The sequence below is a fragment of the Cariama cristata genome, unplaced genomic scaffold (assembly GCF_000690535.1).
Source record: "Cariama cristata isolate BGI_N322 unplaced genomic scaffold, ASM69053v1 scaffold10640, whole genome shotgun sequence".
In the NCBI taxonomy this organism is placed as follows: domain Eukaryota; kingdom Metazoa; phylum Chordata; class Aves; order Cariamiformes; family Cariamidae; genus Cariama; species Cariama cristata.
Window position 1 is genome coordinate 18,181 of NW_009594068.1, and position 10,819 is coordinate 28,999.

Consider the following 10,819-nt stretch of genomic DNA (forward strand, 5'->3'; position numbering starts at 1 on the left):
ACGCCACCATCTCAAAGCACTTCACAGTGCTTTTTCATCCTGGATGAAGTGCTTGAGGAAGGTACAAATTCTCCCTTTCTCCAGTGACATTATGTCTAGCTTTTTTACATGTTACCCCACCACAGCATTTTTAACAGAACCGAAACTACAACAGACAGCTGCAAAAAAAATCGGTCGCCCCTGACCCTCGCTAGCCTTACACTCTTATGTTCTTTAACACTCATCGTTAGCTGGCAATTACTGAGTTTACTGAGTATGTGAATATGCACTGAGAAAAATGTGCAGACCAGACTGAAGGAACGTAAGAACGTCACCTATAAAATACTCCCTCAGATAGCTAAACAACCTCAGCTTAAATCACCTTGCTTATCAAAAGGTGTAAAAATTTAAGAGTAGCCTATTTAGCATCTTGAGGTAGGATTTCCTCTTGAACTGCCCTGGAATACCTCACTGTAACCTTAAAGTGAGAAATACGGTGGTTTAAGTGGACAGGCTGGCTATTACTGATCTATCAGTAATTCAGGCAACCTAGTTCAATAGGAAGCAGTCCTCCTGTTTCAACATCATCCCCAACCAAAGCCTTTTGAACTTCCTTTTAATTGCTCAGCAATGACCTTGACCTCCCGCTGCAGCAGGTACAGCTGAGGCAAATCGCCATGGAATGCTGCTGCTTTCTCCGGTGCCTATGTCAAGCTCATAGGGAACCCAGATTTCTCTGAGATAGCTTTAGCAGCCTGAAACGTTCATTTGTTTGGTGTTAATCCACCTCATTCCGACACGGTTCAGTTTTGTGTGTTCTATTTTGCTCTTCAGTCCTCACTGGTACCCCACTTTTGGTTTACTTATTTTAAATGGCCATTATTACAACTGTTAATTTGGAAAGCAAATTCAGGTCTGCACTCTGATCATTCCTTCCCACCATGTGAATGCCAGTTTTTGGGACGCTGCCATCTTAGCCAGTCAACCTGACTCAGTGTGGGCCTCCGTGGGCTGCCGGGGGACAGCCGGCCTCCCCGTGGGCTGCCCCAGGGGCTGGGGGGAATCTCTGCTCCGGGCCTGCAGCACCTCCTCCTCCGGCTGCACTCACCGGGGGCTGCGGGGCTGCTCTCACTCCTCTCTCCAGCTGCCATTTTTGCAGCATCTTTTCCCCGTCTCAACTCTGTTATACCAGAGGTGCTACTCCTGTGCCTGATGGGCTGGGCCTTGGCCAGCAGCGGGTCCCTGGCCTTGGCCCACCAGCGGGTCCCTCTTGGAGCCGGCTGGCGTTGGCTCCATCAGATACAGGGGAAGCTTCTGGCAGCTCCTCACAGAAACCACCCCTGTAGCCCTCCCGCTACCAAAACCTGGCCACACAAACCCAATACAGTGGCACACTTCCCTCCCTCATGTCTAAAAGTCCCTTCTTCCAAGGAGGTCAACCAGATGGTTACCGAACCCCTGCCTTCACACCCTAAAGAAGTGACTTCCCCCCATTCCTGCCCAGCCAGGAGCTTCTTCATGGGTTCCCTCAACATCCAAAGCCAGGTGGGTGCTCAGGAGTCCCAACAATCAAGTGGACAGAACCTGGTGTTCTCAACGTGTATTTCCAAATTCCCCCGCAGGTAACCCTGTGCTGAGGGTCAGCAACCAAGCAAGCCACCACCAGGAGGGGGACTCCAGCCTCCACCAGCAAGTTCTGTCCAAGGCGATTCCTTTAATGGCTCAGGATGAGATCTCGCACTAGCAAAGGAAAGAAAGATATCATTACCAAAAGGGGGAGAATATTTCCACCACTGAGTTCCTTTACTTTTTTCTCATGTTTATCAGCGCACAGAAAGTAGTAAAAAGACAACTACAAGACCTTTTGAAATTTCATTTTACAGGATGAACTTAGAAATTAAAACTACACATAAATACTACGAACTTAGAAATTAAGAATCAAAATGACACTTCATGATTGTTTTAAAAACTCTCTTGGAAAATCACTTCCAACATACCGAATACACTTCCAGTGATTTCAGCAGGTTCAACTATTGCATATATATCCCACACAGGATTCTACCAGGTAACACGAAATCATAGCTAAAAATCAGTGCTAAAAACCAAGCGAGGCCAAAGAACTACAAGCCATTTCAGAGAATCCAGTGAAGTCAATGATACTAACTGCACGAGCAAGGATTGCTTGTGTAAATTAAGCCAGCAGAAACAGGTTTGCAAATTGCATGGATTTTCAAAATTTTTAAATCAGGTATTGTCCTGGTTTCTGTTTTATTTCATAAAAGTGAATGAAAAGCAGCCTGAGCATGCGGGTTTTTTTCTGTAAAGGAGGTTCAGGCCTTGCAGTATACGTCATATTTTAACTTCGCTCCCAGCTTAGTTCCTTCTAAGCACACTTGGAATTTGGCATCCATTTCCTGGTTCTGAGCTTCAGTGAAAAGATTTTTCCAGTCTCCAACAACACCTGGAATATAAAGAAAAGTAAAATATTACCTTTGGCTGTAAGGACCAAGGAGTATGATTTAAAACAAAAAACTACCTTCTCTCTCTTATTACCAGATTTCAGGATAATCCTTTTTTTTTTTCTCTCTCCAAGAAAAAAAAAAATCTTTGACCCAAGAACACACTTTTATGTTTGCCTTATGTTTGGTGTCCTCAGTGGAATGTGACCATAAAGCAAACAAAGGAAGCTACTGGTCTGCCTTCACAGCTTTGGCACATGCCTTGCACAGCTGCAGAAGATGATAAAAGACGACCAGCAGTTGTGAAACCAACCCAGAAAGTTCAAAGATGTGGCTTTTAACTGCAAGAGCTTTGTGCACTGCAACCGGGCACTGCCCTAAGTTGCAGTCTACCTTTAATCTAGATTTTGGAGAGCCCACAGTCTGAGGTTGTCTGAGTCTACAGCTCTAGCTTGATCCACAGCTAAAAGACAGAGCTCCAATTGCAGAGTATCTGGAGTCCACACGTTGCCTGAGGTTCATAGGCAATCACAAGAGTTATTTAGAAAACCCAAGAAAAAAAACCTGTGGAGGCACTCTGTAGACCGACTGCCGGGCTATCCCCAGTACTCACAGAAGCCAAAATAAAACTCTGCTTTGTTTTACTTGGTGCTTACTGCGTACCATGACTGAAGGGTGTGCTACTTGTCGGGCACTTCTGCTAATCATACTGTATAGGGCTTTTCCAAATGGTACTGGCCTTTGTGATGAAACCAAGTGAGTGCATCCTGAAGCACAGTCAGTGTTTCTCAAACAACTCCCAACCTTGAAAATTGCACAGAAAGATTAACCATCTACTGATCCAAATTCCTGTCTGCCCAAGATGCAGTGCTACCATTCACCACCCTGGCAAAATACAAAGAAATTTACCTTTGTGGAAAAGAAATGAGCCACCAGCACCATGAGTCTCCTGAGCCTTATCCTTCACTGCCTGGAAAGCGGCCCTGTCTGCAATGGACCGGATCTGCTCTGCCGTTGGGGAGAATCCAAAGAATTCAGCTATCTGCTTTACACTGGTGGCCAGGTTCTGAAAGCAATACAGTTAAAGGGAGACACGCGATACGCTTCCTCTAAATAAGGAGTTACCCGCTTGGGATGTGCATTGCCACCATCTATTAACAGTCTCTCTTTTCCTTCACACACTGTTTCCAGCATCACGCTGGAGCTCAGCTTTTGTACAGCCAGACTCAACTTGCGGCTAAAATCACCCTGATTTTGCTCTTTCAGAAACCTGTGCCTTTTCCTGTTCATTTCAGCAGATTTCAAGGAACAGGCTCAGCTGTCTTTTGCCTGTCAGTACACAGCAGCTGCCTTACCTCTTTCAGGTCTTCATATATTACGATCATAGTATTCTCATCCTCAACGTGTTTGTTCCAGGTGACCGCATGATCAAAGTAGGATCCCCAGCCGACTGTAAAGAAGCGAAAAAAGCACCAGTACGACCTTCTTTTCTTACGGGGTACTTACTTCTCTCTGACTGAAGAACTGCCTTCTGTTGCCTATGGGTTACATCAATGCAAACAAACAGAACGGCCTGTCCTTTCCGTGGCACTGTACTGTACAACAGTACGACAGAGGCTTCCTCTGGACTTTTGTAGGTAGATGGCTTCCACACAGAAATAGGAATTTCACTATGTGCTTCCCCTCTGTTTCTGTATTGTCACTTAAACATCTCTTAAAAGCCAAAGCCAGACATCAGTCTACATCTAAAATTTGGGTTGCTAAGGAGGTGTTTGGCCTCATGTTCAGAAACAGTAAAGACAACAAACTCTCATTTCATTAACGCTTTGGATCTGTGGCATTTCCTCCATCGCTAACTGGCAGAACATTGACCCAATGCCATTGTCCAGCTGCCACGCAACTCTCTCACCCTTGCTTGGAAGAGCAAAATACCCAGAAGCAAAGCGTCTTTTGGACATTCTCCCCACTCTGGCATTCAGCTGCCTCCTTTATCATGAGGTATGGCCATCAGTAAACTAATTATGACACAGCTGTTTTCCCACTGGCCCCATTTAGTTGTTTTTAAATATTTTTTCCTGTTGTTTCTTCAGCTACTTTCAGTAACTATAACAATACCTCTCCCATGCATGAACTCTGAGAAGAACTCATCCCAGGAGCTGTAACTGGGGACGCTTGGCACGTTGTTGTGGAAATGGAAAAATGAAACAGCTGTATCTTTAGGGTTTCAAAACAACCTAGTATCTGGAGTGGGAGAAAGAGGTCAACAATTTTACATCACTTATTACCCCTGGCAACCAAAACGAGAATATAACCAAACATTCTGCAATCAATAACATACTGTGGGCTACAAAATATTTCATTAGTGAAGGCATGGAGAACAAACTTATAACATGATCATAATAAAGACCTTGTTACCACTTCTAAGATTTGCTTATGTCATGATGATACCAAAGGGTTAAAAAATTTAGTGAAATTAACAGAAAAACAGGCACATTCTTTAGCCTGGCATCCCAAGGTTGGGAAACATTAAGAAAACAAAGAACAAATGATAAAAAAGGGACACTGTTATCTAAGTTAGTAGGTAAGAATGCAAAGAGAGACTTTCAAGGGAGGAAGTACTAGCTGTATAAGGAGCCAAGCTGATAAAACGTTACAACCCACAGACATCAACAATAAACTGGCTGAGAGCAGGACAGAGGTAATTGTGGTAGGGGGAGATCGCGACCTCCAACTCAAATGCTCCCCCTTCGAAAGAGGGCAAAACCCTGCCTGGGGAGCATGCGTAGTTGATGAAAACGCTTCATTAGTGCTTACTGAGGATGCGTACTAATTTACATTAGAAGTGAGAAACTTTTAACTAATCCTGAGTGTGAGTAACAATGAATATGTAGAGTACTATGAATATGCAATTATTTTATTGATATAATGTGTACCTTCGTGTGGCTTGGTGTGCATGCTAGGCAGAGAGATCCCCCATGCACCCGGTGCTGCAATAAACCAATGTCCGCTTTCTAAACAATCATTTGGTTTGGAGAGTTTTCTTGGTTATGATTTTCAGTAACAATGAAGCAATTGTAGAAAGAAGCAACTGGAAAATTGTAATATTGTCATTGAACACTATCCCACAACTGCCTAAGATCTGGGAAACCATTAGGAACATAAGGAACCATTTGCTGCCCCCCTGCTAGGAAAAGCTCTGTTTGATTCTCCTTCAGGAAATCACAGCTGTTACAATCATCTCCCATTTTTCAAAGCATGGCAATAATGTTCTTGAAATCCTAAGAGACTGTAATCCTCAGAGAAGTGTAAACACTTCTGAAAACAGATTATACACATTAGATTTCTTTGTTATACACATTATATTTTTTCCTGTCTTATACAGGAAAATATACCAATGAAACACGGAAAAAATCCCCATCCCTTAACCAATTATTTCCTTCACCTGTGGTAATCTCATAGGGGCTATGTACCCGCCATTGTTCAGTGACCGAGTACCAGAAATATTGAAGTTTTAACAGTGTGACTCTTTGCAGGGAGACAGCCAACATCCCACAGATACTGCTGCCACATTCACCCCCGCCACAGTCACGTGTAGAAAAAAAGTGGCATAAAAAAGGAAAGCGTGACGCTTCGGCCATTTCTGAGCACTGCCACATCCTCTAGATCTGCTCTTGCTTCTGTCAGCTACAGCACCCCTACGGCTACTGTACATGGGAGGGGGTGCTGAGCCAGCCCAGGCACCATGACACTCCCACTGTCTCCAAGCTGCTTTTCCCCAGTGCCGCCCGCTTGGGTGCAAGAAAAGGATGTGGGCCCAAAATTACTCTTGCATGCTGTACCGTCAGAGAGATAAGGTTTGCTCTTGGGAAAAAGAAAAAAGCCCACCTTGGCTTTGTTCTTGAAAATAGACTTGGGGAGGCAATCGTAATTCAGATGTGTTGCCAAAATCCTTGGAGATGGAATCTGCTTCATCCTCTTTAGAAACGAACAGAACCGTAAGTGAGAACAGGTTTATTACACAAGCGCAGCAATGATTTGTGACAGTCACCTGTGTGAAACAGCCCCTAAGCAAAAGGCATTAGTCATCTAAGATTACCTTTTTTCCCCTCTCAGGAGAAATATCTTTACTTGCTGCATGACTTCATTTTAATAACTTGTGTGCGGGGGTGCAGGTGAGAGAAAACAACAGACTTTAAGTGGTTCAGTAGTTTCTTTTCACCAACCTGGTATTTATCTGGATCACCACATTCAATAAACGGTAGTTCTGTGCTTACAGGTTTACTCTGGATAGTTGTAAATATCAAGTCACTTAAAATCTGGATAAGCCAGTTCACACCTGCCCCAAGAAACCCAGAGAACAAAATAAAACACATTAGAAGTTTATGTAAGATCTCAGAACCTTCTCATTACATGGTTTAATTCAGCATAATAGACAGGCATCAAATAACACTAAAGCTCTCAAATGATTATAAACAGAATAATGTTTTCCATTAATGAGATCCTCAACAGCTTCTTAACTGTGACCTTCTTGGCTCACTTGTAACTGGCATGTGGAAAGCACTGGGAGCAGAACTGACTCAACGATGCACTTACTTAACATCTTTTTAATATAGTCGTAAAACAGTCAGTGACAGACAATCAAGGGAGCTTTTCTGTCTTTTACAGAGAAACGCCTGGGAAGGGTCTGGATAGGAGAAGGAAGGAACGACCACGGAGCTTCACTCATTCTACCGAGGAAAGCGCCTGCCTCTCTCTAGTGCCCTGGGTCAAGGAGGAAACGGAGTCACCCACGCAGTGCCACTGCCAGTGCTCGTCCAGGTTGTGCCTGTTGCAGTCTCCACAACGTGCACGCCAGAACAAGTGCCAGAAGAGCTGTTACCCGCGGGACACCCACACCCCTCCCCACCCCTCACCCTTCGGAAGGGATCCTGCAGCAAAGCCTCCCCCATAGCGCACCCCATTCCAGAGAGAGACTGGGGCCAGCTCCGGGAGCTGTGCCGCAGTGCTTGCTTCCCCAAGGTTTCCAGGAATCACATTTGCTCCACTGATGCTCTGCCGATGGCCGGCAGGACAGAGCGAGGGAACAGTATGTTCACCTTGGCCCGCAGCACCCTCCCCGCGTCCTTGCGGGGAGGCGCTTGGAAGGCTTCCCGCCGGGCCCACGGAGATGGAGCTGCAGAGCCGCCGCCGCCTCCTGCACACTGTGAGTCCCCTGTGAACACAGCTGCCAGAGGCACTAACACGGAACACGCAATGCAAACAGCTTTAACATCATGCTTCCAGTGGGAAGTTATTCCCAGAAAGGAGCAACTTCCACCCTATGTTATATAAAGTGCCTCAGGACGCTTGGATGGAAGCAGCTGATATATGTAATTTATACACTCATGCGTATACAGTGTGTACACATCATACAATCTCTTATAACACATATATTACATTATCACACCACCCAATATCATAGTCATAGATAAGACAATGTATGATTTATATAATTTATACCAATCTCCCATTTATGTACAGATCAGAGCCAAAAGCATTAAGACTTTCCAAATCCATGTCCTCCTCCACCCAGTATTTACTGCATGTGCAAACACAAATTTTATTTTAACAAAAAGCTACAAGTGATAAACCTGAAATTCCTAGTCTCTAAATCCCTACTGGCTCCTCAGCCATGTGACTCATTCCTGGGAAGTACTGCATCCCAGAGCTCCACCGTCCTTCTCCCCACCTCATCAATAGTTCTCTGCATCAGAGTTTTCCTCTCCGCTACGCACAGCTGAGCTGGGGGAAACCTTTTACATTGTGAGATCTTACTGTAACTTAACCTTCATAATACTTAATAACTAAAAGGAATGAGGATAATATTAAAGCTTTGAGAAACAAAGTGTTTGAGTGGCCTCAAAGCAAGTCCTTCATCAGGCGTGGTCATGATCATCTAAACCTGACAAATGCCACGGAGTTTGAGTCCTGCACGGAAAACACCTGAGGAGCTGGCAGAAGGGGCTCCCGTGGTTCAAGAGGGAAAGATGAGATTTGTATTACTGCCTGGTGGCATCATGGCTTGGTGGGTCCATGTCACATCAAGGGGCAAGAGGGAGCCCAGCAATTCCTGGTTTCAGACTGGGGCAGCAAATCTTTCCTTTTAGTCTTTATCTTCCTCTCTTGCCTTCCCCCTCCCACCACAGGAAATTAGGATACAAAATCTATTTAGCGCTGTTTAAGAGTGTTAAGAGCAAACATCCAAATGGGAGAAAATTCCAAAAGGTTTACCTGCAGATTGTAACTACGCTGCACAAACACAACATTTTCTCTCCCTCCTGCTTGCTCATTTCCTCCGTACAACCTCCCATACATGCTTCTCCATCGGTGCCTGCCAGGTAACAGGGTGCTGCATTCCCTGGGAAACCACAGGGAGCTGTATACTCCCTCTCCAAAAACTGGCAGTGGTCTTTGGTAAAATTTCCCCCTGCTGACCTACCACAAACTGCTCAATATTAACAGTGTGAGGTCTCTTTCTTCATCTACTGAGCCCTCTCCCTGAGCAGGAGAGGTTTACCAAGTTACTAAACCTCAGAGGCAATCAATCGGCATCACAACTCCACAAGTGAACTCTTCCAAACTCTGTGAGAAATCAAAGCCAGCACCAAGTTACAACAATGACCTTTTAGGTCTTTATAGGGTCCAGCAGAACTCTGGACCCACACCCAACAGAATTACAGACTCCTTAAAATAAAGATGCACATTTCCCATTTTGTGCCAGCTCCCTCCTATTGCATGTGCCCCCTCTTTCTCTTGGCTCAGTGTTCCATCTCACAGCTGCTATAAATCCACCCTAAACACCACAGGCATACTTCTTAAGCCCCTAAATACACCACAGATTCCTTCCAGATCAGAACTCACCAACCAATGGGAATTCTATGTCCTGAATGAGACCTTGACCTAGGACTCTCTGGTTAGAGCTCAACTTGACCACATCCATTACCATGCCAGTGCAATTAAACCCCTCCCTGGCCCCACATTTTCTCCAACCACCCTAAGCTTCTACTGCTTGGGTCTCAAAGAAGAAACATGCGCATGGATAGGATTTCCAAGATTAGCAAAACCCATCCCTTCCTTGTAATCAACCATGTCACACTTGCCATTTAATAAAACTGATCAAAATCAACTAGTTGGGTGTTTGGGGTTTTTTTCACTGCTCTTGTTCCACCTTTCCTCGTTTCTGCAAACCTCTGATGAAAAGATTTAGACTTCCAGTCATACACTTGGTCAATACCATTTTGCAGTCACAATAACAAAAAAAAAAAATGCTGATACTGAATAATGCCAAGAAACAGCCTATAATTTTGCAAGTAAAGATGCTATGCTCTGTCACTTTCCACTCATTAGAGTCTAATGCGTGACTTTGTTGCTTTTGTACATGACACTGCATTATATTACTAACACGCTCTTCAGAATAGTTTATCTGTATTCTGATAATACAGATTATCAAAATAATCTGCATTATTATTATTAAAGATTAACTGCAGAGTTGTCTTGCCTCACTGATATATAAAAAACTGTATGCTTTATTCTCACTTCTTTAGCCAAAAAATAGTTCTGAACACTAAAACTTCTTTTCCTTTCAGAAACATAAACCATATTAAAAAGCAGTGCAACAGACTGCTTAAATAAGATAAAGGACAAAAACCTGCTGCTTCTGGTTGTCGTGGAAATGCCAAATGTCTTCACACAATGTACAACCACAACCAGCTGGTTTTCCTTCTCTTGTGCCAGTACGTTAGTTACAGTACTGTAGACTACAGCAAGCAACGTGTAACGTATTCACCGCACTTGGGGTAGGACACCAGCACCGGATCATCGCTTCTGGCTTCCAGGTTCTCCGTGCCTTGGAACGTTTCCGCACTGCACGCTGTGATAGGATACGGGGTTCCCTGGTAGGAGAACAGCAGATCCTTCAAGGCAAGCCCTTCAGACTTTGCCAACACTTCATTTATCTCATCAACAAAGGGTTCTTTATCCTCAGCCATGTTTACCACCTTTGGGGTGTGAAAATGTTGGTCTAATGCAGTAAGTGCCTTTAAACAGAGATTTTTAAGGGGTGGAGTAGAAATCGTTGGCGTTACTCCTGCCCTTCCCCAAATTTGATATGTTTCTTTCCTCCTTTCCCACCTTTCTGGGAGTGGGAGCTGGACTGTTCCTGTCCACTTACAATCTACAGAGCAGGAATTACTTTAATAAGAAATCCACTTGCAAGCTCAGCCACCAGGGAAAACAGAATTGGAAAATGAATCACCATGTAAGAGCAAGCAGCAAAATATTATATCTAATCTTACATAACATTAATAGGAAAAAAAAGCATCTCACAAAGAAAAGAAAGTCCC

The 10,819-nt window shown here is 44.2% G+C and overlaps 1 protein-coding gene across 1 annotated transcript; it reads right to left on the reverse strand.

Moving 5' to 3' along the window:
• Positions 1 to 2,309: 2,309 nt before the first annotated feature.
• Positions 2,310 to 10,471, reverse strand: SULT6B1 (sulfotransferase family, cytosolic, 6B, member 1). The gene is given in 8 exon segments (XM_009696614.1): positions 2,310 to 2,440; positions 3,348 to 3,504; positions 3,794 to 3,888; positions 4,554 to 4,672; positions 5,000 to 5,007; positions 6,324 to 6,413; positions 6,662 to 6,774; positions 10,264 to 10,471. Coding segments are annotated over 8 exon segments (915 nt in total). The 5' UTR covers positions 10,466 to 10,471.
• Positions 10,472 to 10,819: the final 348 nt, after the last annotated feature.